The following is a 17,287-nucleotide window of genomic DNA, read 5'->3' as shown; positions in this document are numbered from 1 at the left end:
AGAGAAGAAAAAAGAAGAGAAAAATAAATAGAAGACTCAATTGTTAGCTGGAGAAAGAAAGATCGAATCTTGAAGGTCACCAAGATTTTCTAGCCCCACTTTGGATCATGACTCTGATACCATGTTAGATTTAGGTTTTATGAGATTCCTGTTGAGAGAAATAAGACAAGAGAAAGGTTTGGGCTGAACTCTCACGATTCCCAATGTGAAAAAATCTGCCTCATTGTGACTATTTACATTCACTTTACACTAAAATACGTCTTTACTAAAACACCCTTATTAACACAAAATACAAGAAGACTAATAAAGGGTATTTTAGGAACACAATATATAATGAAATACAAGACTTGAATGATATAGATCTGGATCAAGATCCAGATCCAACCACCTCAAATCTCACGCTCTAATAAAACCCTCGCTAAGAAATGATCTTAAAGGATACAAGTGACTATGGTACCAAATAAATGCTCCCAAACAAAGCCTAAAATTATTTAGGTTGGAGTGCAAAAGGCAACTTTTCAGTGATTTCTTGCTATGATGCTTTGTTGGAGTTGGTTGGATTCCAATTTTCTGAAAAGTTATTTGAATCTTGCTTGGTAGTCGGCTCCCACTAGGGGTGAAATTGAGTCAGTGTCCCAACCTGGGTCTGAACTTGATCTGAGTCATCATCAGATACACATAGTCCATAGATGAATCTGTGTTGGATCTGTAACATAAGTGGTTGGTTCTTGTTGGATGTGGACCCAAAACCAGGTCCCCATATAAGATCAAATCTAGGTTGAACAACCTTAAAAAAAAATGATGGATACCAGTGTCATTGATATCACCGAAATTGTGATATTATCACGATATTTTCTAAAAATTCTTATTTTATATATTTTAAGTTCAGTTTTCTGTTTTTGGTTTCTTTTATATTTTAAAAACTTTATAAACTTGTTTCTTTATATTTTTGCAAGAAAAATAATAAAAAACCTATTATTTTCCTATCTTATGTTATCTATATTTTTTCAATTTTTAAAGCTTCTTCCTGAGAAAAACCACTTTTTGAAAATATCTCTAAGAAAAACCCTCACCGAGAAATTACCTTGAATGATGGATACCCACTGCGGTGGACCTAGTGTCACAAGTGTTCAGATATATTCGAGATCACTAGGATCTAGATTTGGAACTGGACCCAACTTGATAAAAACAAGTAGTTGTCAGTGTAACGCACCAAAATTTAAAACTTGCGAACCTTTCAGAAAATAGGCAAGAGAGTAGAAGAAATCTCTTTCCTTTCAGAGTTTGTTTATAAAATCAGCGGAAGACTATTCTTTTGTCAAATTCAGAAAGGCAAGTTGACAACTTTGGGTCCGTTAGCTAAAAAACCAAAACTCACAATCCATGTTACTTTCAAAATACTTGGAAAAGCCACTTTCATTAAAAGAAGTTCTCAAATAGTAGAAAATTCGGATATCCTAAGGAAAATCCGTTACAAAACCCAAAAACATTCAGGACGCGAGCTAAAAGCAGGATAAAGAAGTCTTGAAAGCCATCTTGCAATCGCGACATTGCCCGTGGTGTACCTAATCATCACCTGTATACATAGAATGAGTTAGTTTCGCGAAAAACTAGTAGGTGCACAAGAGAGACTACAAAAAACTGAATTAAGTATATTTAATTTAGCATGCTAAGCAGTTTAAAGCAAATATGCAGTTAAACAGGTAAGCAGTTCAAAGCCGGTAAGTAGTGCAACTGTCAAAATGCAACATGACGATTCATTTGATCGTAAGCTGTGAACTACCACACAACAAGCAAGTCTCATGACCCATCAACCAATGTGAACAGACTTTATGTTTCGATATTACTGGCCTGCGGGTACGTGCAGGCAAATCGTATAAACAACTGAGACTAGTTCGGGCGTCTGTTATTCTATGTATTTTCAATAACCCGAATAGCTAGTTGAGTCCGCTCCTAAGGGGACGACTTTAGCCGAGAGAGGATTCCCCAAAGGCAGGTACTTGGCAATGGATGCATCCAACTTCTGCAAAAGTCCATGAAATCTACCACCTAGGATAATGTCTGGTAGTCCCTTTCCCTAACTCTAATGACTGGGGAGGACAAATCTTTTTCCGTGAGGTAGTTGTTAACAACCTATCCATTGAAGTGTGCACTGCTCTGTCCTCTCCCTTGACAATTTACAAGAAGCGAATGAGTGCGTCAGGGGTAAGTTAACTGACGACTCATTCTATATGCTCTGGTCTTTTGACCAAATGAGCATCTTACCTGTGAAGGCGATCACATTTTTATGTGTTTACAGCATTGTGCATTTAACACTATTCGATGTCACACGACCGTCTCATCCGATCATCGCAGTACTAGCGTATAGTGCGCGACTACAAGTACTCTAGGATGAAAGGGGTATAGTTCCTCAATAGGAGCTTCAACAAAAGTGTTTCACAAAGATGTAATGTTTCTCAAACTTTACTTTTAACATTCTTTTTCCTTTGAAACGACCAACAATTTGTGCCAACATTTGGCATGCGATTTTCAAGAATCTCATCCGCTATCGTGGTATCTACATGCCTCACATGATTCAATATTGGCCTCGATAAATGGGATACGAGTTTCTCAACAGAACCCCCGCTAAGAAGTTCGCTTAAGCCCCAATTTAGGGTTACCCGAGATATATCGAATAGACGAACAAAACCAGCCAATCACATCCTTCCAAATACTTCGATTTGGGCAGTCTTTGATGCTTTTGCGCAACTCCCTAAATTCTCAAGTGTACCTTGCAGGACTGCTCACTCGAAAAGCCAGGATCCCTGCTAGGGATCCTTCTCCTTAGACGTGGATGTATCGTTAAGCTCCCGACTCAACTTTTGTAGCAAGCGGAAGAGTGGTAAATGCCTCTTGCATCCTTCATGAGGATGCCTTTAATAGAACATGCAATGAGCGAAAACTTGAGCGTCATCTGCAATGGCAAGGCAATAACGAAACATTTGCAAAAGCAGGAGCCTGAGTACAAAGCGAGACGGCAAAATAATGCCATGACAGAAAGCAAAGGACAAGGATCACGAATTCACGTCCTTGAGTTAAATGCGTACTCGTATAAATATATATATATGCATATATATATATATTTATTTGTCATTTTTAGTTAATTGAACTCAATTCAATTGTCCAAGTCCTCCGTGCAATCTTCCCCTATCTTGGGGAGTTGCGAGCTTGTTGGCATCTATGGGTGTAAGCGATCAACGGGTCGGGTCGCGGGGCGCGAGCGGGATCCGTCGTACGAGCTGCAAAAGCATGACGTCAACATGCTATCTCAATAAAAAAGGTAGAGACGACAGAGACGTTGTTGTTGCCCTGTCGTGAAAGAAGCAGTGCCCCTGCGAACCTGCTGAACGCGAAAGAAGCAGGGGCTGCGAGCCCCTGCTGACCTGTTGTCAGCAACCACGGGGAGGCAGGGGGCTGCACCCCTGCTTGATGAAGGCACGAGGGAGGTCGGGGCTTTGCCCTGCTTGCCAAATACCCAAAGAGGTAGGGGCTTGGCCCCTGCCCGTCGAACACGCAATCAGGCATGGGGCGAAGCCCCTGCCTGACGCCAGCGAAGAGGGAGCAGGGAGGGGGCTCGACCCCTCCTTTAAACAACGGCGGTGCATGGAGGAGGGCTCAACCTCTCCCCTGCAGAAAAAAAGGGAGTAGGAAGGAGGCTGGGCCCCTCCCCTGCTAAAGATGGTGCAGGGAGGGGGTTCGACCCCTCCCTTGGCCGCAGGGAGCACAGGGAGGGCTCGACCCCTCCCCTGCCAAAAGGAGACGCAGGGAGGGGGCTCGACCCCTCCCCTGCCAAATACGGTACGCAGGGAGGGGCTCGACCCCTCCCCTGCAAACGGAGGCATCGGGAGGGGGCTGGGCCCCTCCCTCGCAAAACACATCGCAGGGAGGGGGCTCTGCCCCTCCCCTGCGATTTAGGGCAGCAAGGAGGGGGCTTTGCCCCTCCCTTGCGATTGAGGGAGGCAGGGAGGTGGCTCAGTCTCTTCCTGCGCAAACAGAGAAGTGAGGGAGAGAGAGACGGAAGGAAAAGGAGAAGAAAAACGAGGGGAGCGTACCTGGGGGTTGCCGGAAGAAGCTCGCCGGAGGAAGGGGGTCGTCGGTGGCCGCTACTCGGCAGACACGAGAAGAGGGGGGTCGGGGGGAGAGAGAGAGACGAGAGAGCTGTAAGGAAACAACTTTGAATACATTAGGTTCAATAATGAACCAATACACATGCACATGAAGTGCGGATATACCCACTAAAGGGGAAAACACACGCACATAATGTGCTAACACATAAACCCACAAAAGGGGCAAAAATGCCTATAAGGCATAAGTTAATATTATTGAAGAGAGGAAGGGTGTAACACCCGTTACAATGGAACAAAAACTCCTCCAAGAACTTGGAAAATACAAAGGAGAAAGCCCCTATTTATGCACAAAGAAGAGAGAAAAAGGAGAGGCCAAAAGGGGCTCCACATAGAGACGTTGGGAGCCCCCAACGGTCACATTTGTGACCGTTGGAGGCCCCAACGACTCTATGTGGGGCCCCCACTTGTGTGAAATGAAAAAAACAAAAAATAAAAAAATATAAAATGTAAACTAATTCTAAAAAATAAATACTTGTTTTCTAAAAACAACTATATAGCAAATGCAAAAGGACAGAAATACCCCTATCGGTATTGCACACATATATGTATATATTTATATATATATATACATATATGTGTACGAGTACACATATTTTAACAAGAGCAAGAGGGGAAAGGGGGTTTCTATTTGAAACCCCTTCCCTGCCTCGCTGTCTTTAGAAGGCGCGAGGGAGGCAGTGCCTCCGTTGGGTCCGGGTCGGGTCCGGATCCGACCCGAATCCAAGTTTTACAGTCAGGCCAAGCATGTTCCAACAGATATCTGATCTGTTTGCAACCCTACCTGCCACAAGTAGCTAATGATGGATGATGCTAAACCAAGACAAATACCTAGATAGCTAATGTGAATGTTGCCTTCCAAATAGGAATGACAATATCCATTTGTTGCTTGTTCTACAGAAGAATTTTGGCCTTGCTTCGTTAAGCAATGGCAGCTATGTAGGATAAAACTTCTATGATACTTATGAAAATTATTGAGAAACATAATGCCTGTGTGCAGCAAGCTATATCTCATGGAGACCCCAATTTGGTTGTTCTTAACATGTCCTGCATATAATATTTAAATGGGAAACTCCACAAGATATAGTCAAGTGCAATATCCTATAACTGCATTTGTCTGGCATAATAAAGAAAGGACCAGTTGTAGATAAAGTCAAACCTTTACTTTTTAATTAGAGTATAACTTTTAATTGGAACATTTCTCCATGCACGAGGATTGGAATTTATTTTGGAGTGGTCATCTCTGGCATTGTAGCCTTTTTAGAACCATGTAGGTTGAGAGTGATAACTAGGATGGATTTTTCATTGATAGCATCATAGGGCATGTTTGAAAGTGACCAAGGTTACACCCAAGTTTGCAGTTTTACTCAAGGATCCAGTGAAGGATGCATTGAGATATGTTGGTAGCTATGCATAATGATGAGTTTAGTTAAATCCCTTTTTCTGGCTTCATGTTTTGCGCCAAGGAGAGAAAAGTGAAATCCAATCTCTCTCAAACAAATCTAGAAGAGGTCCTAGAGAAGGTGGTCAAACTGATACTGCTGCTATTCAGATGGTCATTGATATGGCATTAGTCTACTTTTATATTGCTAGTATTACAAAGAATAAAATGTAAAAATGACTAGAATTCCCTGGCCATGTATGCAGACGGTAAAGTACAAATGCATGAAAAGTGTCCCTGCTGCTATTTCTACATTCTCCTTCAAACTCAACCTTTTTATGAAATTAGCATCTTATGCATTAATCTTATATAGGACAATGAAACATTGGCATCAATGTACTCTTAGTGCAAACGGAGATGATTTTTATATGCTTTATGCCGTCATGAAACTCAGGTTTTTTGGTAATGTGAATGGAACTTTGATTGTCACAATAAAAGTTTGATGGGTGATGTTAAGTTCACTACATTTATATATGTGAGGAGCCAACCTTAGCTGTATAATCTCTGCAGTGAATTGTGTCATGAGTCCGTGATAGACATCTGTAGTTAATAAAACAATCTTCTGTTTCTTTTTGTGCTCTGATGCATGGTTTTAAGACTCATTGACTCTTCACTCGGCTCGTCCTTGAGTGATCCGTGACTCGGCCGGGTCAATTTGGTGACTCGGCCAGGTCATGTTAACTTTTAATTTTACATAAAATATATAAATATACGTATATATTATGTATATTTTATAGTATTTTATCAATATATTATATATAATATGTATTATATGATATTTTTATAATATATTTAATGTATAATTTTATTAATATATGTATAACCATATTTATATGTATAATATACATAATATTTATATTATATTTCATATAATATATGTAATTATATATAAAATATATTATATATGTATATATATGCATGACTCAGCCGGGTCAACTCGGTGACTAAGCCGAGTTATGTAAAAAATGAGTTTGTACTCATTTTTGACCCAGTGACTGGGCGTTCCGGGTCGAATCAACTGAGTCACTGGGTTGACCTGTCGATTTTTTACACTATGCTCCTATATCAAAAAATACCAAAGAAAACAAAAAAAACCTCATGATAGAGTGACAATGTCACTGGATCCTCCAAAATTTGAATGATAGTATGCTCTAAGGTCAAGATAGGATGTTGGGGAAAAGAACAAGACTTAATGCATTCTAACACAACGACAACAGATAACCTGTATGAGGTTGATTGAGAGAGAACTGATGAACGTGTTAAAAGACATGTATTGTTTGTATATTTTATATATATCTAAGTATACCAAGGTGTACATAGGTATTTTTCTTGTATTTTTATTTCTCTTGTATTTCTTTTTTTCTTGAATTCAAAGTACCAAAGTATATATTTTGTGTATTTAGTTAGGTATTTTCTATTTGTTCTTTTTAGGATTTAGGTTAAGTATACCTAATGTATACTTAGGTTAGAATAGATTGAGTTTTCTTGTCATTAGTAAAATGACTAAATATTTTATTTTTGTATTTTGTATTTTCTATTTTTGTCATTTTTTTGAATGACCAACTAGTCGTTGAGGTTTGTAACATTGCTTTAATGGCTAGTTTGAATAGTCAAACTAGTTGGGATTTGCTGTAACTAGCCATATTAACTAGCTCTAATGGGTCAAACTAGCTGTTATATCTTTCTCTATATATTGCCCATCCAGTTGTTGTATAGGTGAGAGAGGATGGATGTATATAGTGTCTGTGTTTACGAGTGTTGAGTGATGTTGACTTGTATATTTGTGTGAATATTTCTCATTAATAAAATATTTTATTTTTTTGTCTTGTTTTTCCTCATGGTTATGTATGGTTTATTGTACCTAGCCAAATGCATTTAGATTTCATTTATATCTGATAAAATTATTGTCATTCTTTGATATTTCTTGTGTCTTGAATTTTGTGCCATTTTGTGACATAGTATCAGCGCCATTTTTTTTCTTGGTATGTTGTTTCTTTGGATCTTGGGATTCTTTGGTTCAAGTTGGTGCTTCGTGAATGAGTCACGATTGATGTACGGCTTGGATTCACAGGAAATCTTTATCCAGTATGTATCTTAAATCTTTATATATATGGTTATTTTTGCTGGTGTTGTCTATCTCATGCCTTATGCATGAGAAAACACTTATTTATCATATCTTTGAAAAATTATTAAAGTTGCTTGCTATTTTTTAAAATCTTTTTTTTGAAACTTTCTTGTTTTATGCTTGTTAATAAACCAATGATTGAACTCTTTGAAATCATTTTGGTATATATTTTCTTGGGTGTTAATTTTAAAAGATTTAAATGTTTCTTTTTCAAACTTATTTGAGTATTGTTCTTTTCTTGGATTTAATTGCATTCATATTGGTGCTGATTTAAAATTTTATTAAACATTTTGATATGATTTACAATATTTATTTGTTTTTGTTAAATGATTTTGTGAGATGTACATGCGTGTTTCTAGTTTTGGTTCTTATGTTTTGAACTCTCTTTATTTAAGATGTACTTGAGTGATTTAGTATCCTTGAGCATATATTTCTTACTGCTTTTGTGGCACTTGGATTCTTATTCGAGTACCTCGTCATTATATGTGTCAAAGCATGTCTTCTTTTTGTATGTCTTCAAGTTCATGGATTTTTAGAAAAAATCTCACAAAGAGAAGTTGATAAAATCCTCAATGACAATTCATCTATAAGCAACTAATAACATTTCTCTACATAAGATCATGTTAAGTTCCACCAATAACTAAACGTGAGCCAAAATATAACTTAGGCAGAGGAAGTGGGAGAGAAGAAGAAGAAAAGGCAGAGGAAGGGGGCGAGAGAAAGAGAGACAAAGAGAGAGAGAGGAGAAGAAGAGGAATGTGGAGAGAAGAATAAGAAGAGGCAGAGGAAGTGTGTGTGTGTGTGGGTGGGGGACATACAGAGGGAGAGGAGGAGAAGAAGAGGCGGAGGAAGGGGGAGAGAAGAACAAGAAGAGGTAGAGGAAGGGGGAGAGAAGAAGAAGGGGGGACAAAAGGCATACCTGGAGGTGGAGAGTGAGGACAGCGTGTGGGGGATGTTCTGCGAGAGAGAAGAGAGAGAGAGAAAGAACAGTTTATAACCCTCCCCCTGGGTGTTATCGTAAAAAAAACCTCACGCTTAGGCCAAGACAAGTTAGGCGCCGACTAGTCGGCAAAAAAAGAACTTTTTTTTAAAACTAGGAATCTGACTGATTCTTAGTTTTCCTAACGCCTAGCCCGATTAGGTGTCTAGTCGGTGCTTTTGACTACATAGCATGTGTATGGTGAGTTGTGTTCACTTGTTTTTTGATGGTATTGTTTACAACTTTACAACCATGTGTGAGGTGAGGCATCTCTTAAAAGATTGTAATGTTATATATATATATACATACATACATAGAAATTGGTAGCTGCTCACACGTTAGGTGCTAAATGATACATGCTAAATTGGTTTTTCTGCCCTTCCGGTATTTTTTTTCGCAGTTCCGACCCCATAAATGTGTTGGGCATGGTTGATTTACGAGGAATCCACACCTGGATCATGTGTTTTTGATGAAAAAAATGATATTTGAAGCCTAAAAAATTTACAAAGATTTTAGACCGTTGATTTTTTAAACCTTATGAAAACCCACCCATGTGTTGGAATCAAACGCTTCAAGAGCTGATCCCTATAAAATCAAGTACATAGATCACATCTGAACAGTCATAATTTATAAATAAAATGGAAAAAGACTGAAAAACCCATTTAGCATGCTCATTTAGCACCTAACGTGTGAGCAGTTACCAATCACTCTCTCTCTATATATGTATGTATTTTAGGTGTTTGTAATAGGTAATAGCCTTAGTTGTCAGGCGCTAGGTGGAGCCTAGGCAGTGAGTCCCTAAAAAGGCCTAGGCGGTACCTCAAATAAAAAAATAAAAAAAAACATAATAAAAAACATGTATACAACATAAAATTAATCAACAATAAGCAATAGACAAATAATATGCCGTTGAACACTGCAAAACAATTATATTACATAACCTTAACCTGCTCAAACAAATTAAGAATAAATTAACAATTGAATAAACAAACCATACAACTAACAATGTGAATGAACGATACACAAAAAATAAAATCATGTATACAAAAAAATTAACAATAATAGACATAATGCAAACAATAGACAAATAATGTCTTCTTCTTCTCGATAATAGACATAATACAAGCAATAGACAAATAACATGTCTTCTCTTTCTTCTCCTTGAAGAAGAAAACAAATAATGTCTTAAAAAAAATCTTAAAAAAAAAGCCTAGCCTAGGCTGCAATATAGGGCCCCACCGTCCAAACCTGGTCTCGCCCAGGCAGTGGGGCTGCGCCTAGGCACCACCTTTGACAACTAATGTAATACTCTTTATTGTATCTAGCCAAATGCATTATGAGAATGCATTTGGATTTTATTTATGTTTGATAAAATTGGTGTTATTCTTTTGTATTTCTTGTATCTCAGATTCCATGCCATTTCATGACAGAACAAACTAACTATATAAGCTGCATAAGTGGTGCCCAGGTTCTAAATAGTTAAATAGATCAAACTATCAACTAGTCGCTGATAGATGGTAGGATCATTGAGCAGCTCTTCATCTGTAAATCAATGCTTGTAATTGGCCTTAATTGATATATCTTTGTGCTTAACTTCACCAGCTAGTGTAGCATATGCCACACAAGATTTATTGCATGCTTATGCTGAGAAAAAGAATATCTTTCTTAGAATAAGCAAAATCTTTAAACCCAAATAATAGTGTAGAACTCCTATGTCTTTCATTTTAAACACCCACTAATTTTATGCTTCACATTGTCTATGTGTATAGTCACCACCATATTGATCATGTCATCCATGCGAATTAAGAGTAAACAATGTCCTGTGAAATAGAAGAAAAAATCTATCTGTTCTTAATGGAAATATTTGTTTTGATACATTTTCCTCCTTTTATTATGGTACCCCACAATTTTTATAAATGTCTATTATCATGGATACTGTTTTTTAAGATTTCCAATCCTTCTTAACAGACAGATATAAACTTGGTAAACAATTTAAATTTTGTATTTTTGGTAAACAATTTAAAATTTGTATTTGAGTTCCCACTAACTGGGGCCTATTGCTTTCCTGTTTTTTAATTCTAAGCAGGTTATGGCATTAATGGCTTATTTGATGGAGTTCAAGGGGAACTATGGACCGCATCTTATAATTGTTCCAAATGCTGTTATGGTTAATTGGAAGGTAGCATTCTTTTGTTTAAATACCACATAGTTAAGCAAATTCATATTCTTAAACTTGTCTTCTGATGGCATCTGCATTGGCAGAGTGAGTTACACAATTGGCTGCCGTCAGTTTCATGCATTTACTATGTCGGTGCAAAAGATGAACGGATGAAGTTATATACTCAGGTGAAGTTTGGGACCTTATCTGTTTTCTCTCCTTAACCCAGCTATTATTAGTCTCTATTAATTGTTTCTGGATGGAGTGCTTTTAAAAGTTCGAAGGTCGGAAGAAAGCCTGGGAGTAGTGTGTGTACTTGTGTTTGTTTTGTGCTGATTATAAATGATTAATTGCTTTTGTTTAATGACAAAGTATAACTTGTTGAGGGTAGTGCAGCAGTTATGAAGAAGAGAGGTGTTCATATCACTGTCACCGATATCGACGGTATTTTGAAAATATCGCGAGAAATACCGATATTTTAAGGTAGCCGATATTAAAGGTAATATCTCACGATATTTTCAAAATATCGCCAGAAATTATCGCGATAATATTGCATTATTTTTTGGAAAAAACTCTTTTTTTATTTTAAGTTTGCATTTCCTATTTTTTTTCTTTTATATTTTAAAACCTTTAAAACATGTTTCTCTATATTTTTAGAAGAAAAATAATGTGAAACTTATTATTTTCTTAGATTTTTTGTTGTTATTTATATTTTTTTTGAATTTTTTAAATTCCCGAAATATTCCAGAGTTTTATCAACTTTTGAAAATCTCTCTGAGAAATACCCTCGCCGAGAAATTACCTTTAATGATACAAGTGACTATGGTTCATATGCACATGTATTTTATTTGTTTTGTATTGATGTCAGACCTATCTGTTATTTTTATGATATTATCCTTTTCCAGAGACAAGAAATGTAGTTTCTTTCATGAGTGGATTGACTTTTTCTTGCCTCATGATTGTATCATAAATGCTTGTGTACATAGGTGAATATAACTAATTGATTTGTTGAATCCATTTTTTAATACGAAGCATAAATGTTTTGTCTTGTGATGCCAACTATGTCACAGGGACTCGGCAAACTGGGTGCCGCACCCGCGTTGACGTGACGCGACGCGGGTGCGAGTGCGGGTGCGGGTGCGGCACCCAGTGTGGTCAACCTGACCCTGGGTGCATTGACCACACCCAGGATCATTTATGTCCAACTTTTGGACTTTATATATATATATATATATATATATATATATATATATATATATATATATATATATATATATATATATATATATATTTTTTGCCGCACCCCCGCATCCATTTTTTTGAAAGTGCCGGACACCCGCACCCATGTGACATAGGATGCCAAGTGTGCTGCATGGAGGTAAGTAACTATAGGATTATATTAACTGTCCCAATTTATAGTACTCAGTTTTGAAGTTGCTTTTATTTGTAGCATATTTTTCAAAATTCTGTATCTCTGCAATGATTTTATTTGGAATACACTTTGGTGCTGAAATGTTCTGTTCCATCTGTTTGTAGGAAGTTTGCGCCATGAAGTTTAATGCGCTTGTCACAACTTACGAGTTTGTCATGAATGATCGTTCAAAGCTTTCCAAAGTTGATTGGAAATATATAATAATTGATGAAGCTCAGCGCATGAAAAACAGAAATTCACGCTTGGCACGCGATCTTGATAGGTATCGTTGTCAGAGACGATTGCTTCTAACAGGGACACCACTTCAGGTTTGTGACTGGTTATTTTTGTTTGAATCTGAATTGTGAGATTATTTTGGGTGCCTACACTTTGTAGTTTTCCTAATCAAAAGTTTTAGTATCCTTTCCTCCAATTTTCCCATCCCTTTTGACTGTTAGTGGTTTCTTGGGTGTTTTTTCACAATTCTGCCCCATAGTTGTGTTCAGCATGGTTGATTTACTAGGAATCGACATCTGGACCATGTTTTTTTATGGAAAAAGATATTTGAAGCCTCATAAATTACAAATATTTTGGGCCGTTGATTTTTCAAACATTATAAAAATGGATGTGTCGGAATTAAATGCTTTAAGAGCTGATCCCTATAAAATCAAGCACGTATATCACATCAGTATGGTCAAAATTTAAAAATAAAACAAAAAGGCCTGAAAAACCCATTCAGCATGCTTTGTGTGTGTGTGTGTGTGTGTGTGTGTGTGTGTGCGTGTGTGGGCACTAGAATATTAGAACTACTGTGCCAACTGGGCATTTCAAACATTTTTTTTTGCAAATCCGACCATGCAGATGTGTTCAGCATGTTGAATTTGCTAGGAATCAACTGTTGGATTGTGTATTTTCGATGAATAAATATGATTTTTTGATGCTTGATTATTTATGAAGATTCTGAGCCATTGACTTTAAAGCCTTAAAAAATCTTGGTTATGCATCACAATTGGATTATTCAAGAGCTGGACTCTATAAAACCATCCATTTAGATCACATCATCACAGTTGGATTTAAGAGAAAAGAACAAAAAGTCCATAAAAATCGCAGTTCACATGGTAGTTCTCATGTTCTAGTGATCCATATATATATATATATCACTGTTACTGATATCAGCGATATTTTGAAAATATCGCGAGAAATACCGATATTTTAAGGTAGCCGATATTAAAGGTGATATCTCGCGATATTATCATGATATTTTTTGGAGTAAACTCTTTTTTTTTAAAGTTTGCATTTCCTATTTTTTTGTTTCTTTTATATTTTAAAACCTTTAAAACATGTTTCTTTATATTTTTGGAAGAACAATAATTCCAAACTTATTATTTTCTTAGTTTTTTTGTTGTTATTTATATTTTTTCAATTTTTAAACTCTCTCTCTCTCTCTCTATATATATATATATGCAGCTATGTCTGTGTCCTAGTTTTACACAATTCATGTTCTACCAATTGTGTACATGTCAGGTCCCCTACTTGTGCTTGTGTCTATGTGACATAGACCTTATGTCTTATTTTGTTGGTACTATCATATTTTTGTGCTCTTTTATTTAGGAACTCTCTTGGCCTCTTTTCGTTTATCCTTAATGCGGAAAGTATTGAATTTGCAACATTTCATAATTACTTTTGGTTATCGCTCATTGCTCTCTTCTTGCCATGAGATGAAGCAAATTTCTTGATTTTTGAAGCATTTTCTTAAGTAGGGAGATTTAAAAAAATGCACCTAATGTTTTGGTAACAATAAAACACACCTAAACTTTGATTATTGCGAAAACACACCTAAGTTTCTGCGCTGTTAATTAAAACCAGATTACTGTTAGTTTAACTTGGGTTATCATTAACCCAAGTTGGGTTATCATTAACCCAATTTGGGTTAATAAACCAAATTTACTGGGTTACCCGTAATTCACTCTCTTTCTCTTTATTCCTATGTCCACGCTTTCCCACCCACCATTCTTTCTCACCCAACTGACCTTTGTTAATCTCTCTCTCATCATCCATCATCCATGGTGGTAGTGGTACACCTTAAAAATCAGCCTCATGTTGTTACATTCTGCATCTTCAACCCTTTTTATGAGTTGGGTTTCCCTCTAAAATGACATTCTTGAGATTCCCTTCCTCAATAACCCTAACTTCTGTAAATAAAACCAGACTCGAGAACCCCACAAGAACCCACTCCACATTGACAAACTCTGTTGAAGAAACCCAACTCGAAATTTTACTCAAAACCGCAATTCAGCGGGTACCTTTCACTTAAAAAAAGATTCACCAATTTGTGTAAAGCTTCAAAACATCATAATTTGTTGAGGAATAAGCTCGTTGGGGAAGATAAGCTACATAGTTTGGATTCTTTTAAACATATTGACAAAACTTTAGGTCTATGTCACACGGACTCTTCTAACAGGACACTCTACTCGCGTCGCACCCGAACCCATGTGGGTGTGACACTTGGACACGGCTCCCTTTGTGTTAGGTGAAGTCAACCACACCGAGGTCCATTTTTGTCCAAAAGTAGATTCGGTTAACCCTAACCAAGTCCAGTTATATCTATATTATGTATATAAATATATAAATGCACACACATACATGAAGTGCTAACTTAAAACTAGTAAAAATTATATATATACCCTCCCCACACCCCTGCATCCAAGTTTTTTTAAAGTGCCGAATCGCTGCATCCGCACCTGCACCCACATCCGCACCTATGTGACATAGCTTTAGGTGCTTTTGAAAAATCCTCTCTTAAATATTCTATGACTTGCAGTGGTGCAGTGGTTGAAATTTCTTCTTCTTCCTTTTTTTGGATTTGAAGGCTGTTCTAAAATAACCTTCTTGTTTCAACAAGTTTTGTTTTGTGTATTCAAAGGACATATTTTTGTATTTAGTGTTTTCAGCAAATTTTGTACGTAGCTTTTGTTGGTTAGATGTTTGTTTGTCCTGTCTGGTTTTACAATCTTTTAATGCCTGTGTTTCGTGCAAGTGTGCTTCAGCTTTTGTGATAGATTTTGCTGTTAATGACATGACTGTGTGGTAATAATCAAGGTTGATTTTGTTTTTTGTTTGCTACAGAATGATTTGAAGGAGCTTTGGTCCCTTTTGAACTTACTCCTGCCAGAAGTGTTTGATAATCGCAAAGCGTTTTATGACTGGTTCTCTCAGCCATTTCAGAAGGATGGACAGTCACAAACTGCAGAAGATGACTGGCTTGAAACAGAGAAAAAAGTTATTATCATTCACCGGCTTCATCAAATTTTGGAGCCTTTTATGCTCAGACGACGGGTTGAAGATGTTGAAGGGTCTCTTCCAGCAAAGGTATAAGCTTTCAATTTTGATACTATCATACTGCAGCATGATCAGTACTCATAATATGTGGATTACAGGTTCCTATCGTTCTGAGGTGTAGAATGTCAGCTGTTCAAAGTGCCATCTATGACTGGATTAAAGCTACTGGAAGTAAAAAAGCTGATCCCCAGGAAGAGTTAACAAGAGTTTCTAGGAATCCAAATCGCCAAGTAAGGCATTATGTTCCTCTTCAAAATAGATGCATGGAGTTGCACAAAGTATGCAATCATCCATTATTATGTTACCCTTATGTGGCATACTATTCAAGGGATTACCTTGTAAGATCATGTGGGAAGCTTTGGATGCTGGATAGGATTCTTATAAAGCTTTACAGAACAGGGCATCGTGTGCTTCTGTTTAGTACAATGACAAAGCTTCTTGATATATTAGAGGAGTATCTGCAATGGCGACGGCTAGTTTACAGGCGAATTGATGGGTCGACTAGCCTTGAGGATCGAGAATCTGCTATTGTGGACTTCAATAGTCCTGATACAGATTGTTTTATCTTTCTGCTCAGTATTCGTGCTGCAGGCAGAGGCTTAAATCTTCAGTCTGCTGATACAGTTGTCATCTATGACCCTGATGCAAATCCTAAAAATGAGGAACAAGCTGTAGCTAGGGCCCATCGCATTGGTCAGAAGAGAGAGGTGAGAGTTATATATATGGAGGCAGTTGTTGATTCCATATCTAGTTACCAGAAGGAAGATGACTTCAGGAGTGGAGCTGCAGTGGACCTAGAGGATGATCTTGCTGGCAAAGATCGATATATGGGTTCGATAGAGAGTCTTGTTCGCAACAATATTCAGCAATACAAGATTGATATGGCAGATGAGGTCATAAATGCTGGGCGTTTTGATCAGAGGACAACCCAGGAAGAAAGACGCACGACGTTAGAGCTGCTATTGCATGATGAAGAAAGATATCAAGAAACTGTTCATGATGTACCGTCACTGCAGGAGGTAAATCGTATGATTGCTCGAAGTGAAGAAGAGATTGAGCTGTTTGATCGAATGGATGAGGAATTAGATTGGACAGGAGATATGATAAAGTTTGATGAGGTTCCAAACTGGCTTCGTGCCACTTCTAGAGATGTAAATGCTGTTATTGCCGCTCTTTCGAAAAAGGCACCAAAAAATGGCTTGATTGGAAGCATGAGTATAGAACCTGAGGAAGAAGGATCTGCTTCTCCTATGGTTGTCAGGAAAAGAGGGCGGCCAAAGGGGTCATCAAATTCTAAGAAGTTGCTTGCTTGTAGAGAGCTGGATGATGGGGAAGACAATGATGCAAGTTCAGTGGATAAGAATGGTTATGACGAGGAGGAGGAAATTGGGGGATTTGAAGATGAAGATTTCAGCCGAGAATTAGGTGATCCATTGAGTAACAAAGATCAATATGAAGAGGATCTACAAACTGAATGTGATGGAGAGGAGGCCACTAGAAATGACAGGACATTGGAAGAAGCAGTTTCATCTGGATCTTCTTCTGAAAGCTGTAAGGTGACCCAAACTATGGCTCCTATTGTTTCTTCTCAGAAGTTTGGGTCTCTTTCTGCATTAGATGCGAGACCTGGATCACTATCTAAGTGTGTGGTATGTAGTTGTTTTTCCCTAC

At 37.5% G+C, this 17,287-nt stretch overlaps 1 protein-coding gene across 4 annotated transcripts in view; it reads left to right on the top strand.

Annotated features, from left to right (window-relative positions):
• Nucleotides 1–17,287, top strand: part of LOC149844996 (chromatin remodeling ATPase BRAHMA-like) — a 50,648-nt gene that overhangs the window by 14,899 nt on the left and 18,462 nt on the right. For all 4 annotated transcript variants that reach the window (XM_089995417.1, XM_089995419.1, XM_089995418.1 and 1 more), the window contains 5 exons: nt 10,795–10,887; nt 10,971–11,054; nt 12,403–12,606; nt 15,404–15,646; nt 15,715–17,265. In XM_089995417.1, coding sequence (XP_089851543.1) covers nt 10,795–10,887; nt 10,971–11,054; nt 12,403–12,606; nt 15,404–15,646; nt 15,715–17,265 — 2,175 coding nt within the window. The remainder of the gene's footprint in view (nt 1–10,794; nt 10,888–10,970; nt 11,055–12,402; nt 12,607–15,403; nt 15,647–15,714; nt 17,266–17,287) is intronic.

The sequence above is a fragment of the Nuphar pumila genome, chromosome 2, assembly GCF_984573655.1.
Source record: "Nuphar pumila chromosome 2, dmNupPumi1.hap1.1, whole genome shotgun sequence".
In the NCBI taxonomy this organism is placed as follows: domain Eukaryota; kingdom Viridiplantae; phylum Streptophyta; class Magnoliopsida; order Nymphaeales; family Nymphaeaceae; genus Nuphar; species Nuphar pumila.
This window is presented reverse-complemented; position numbering and strand designations above follow the sequence as displayed.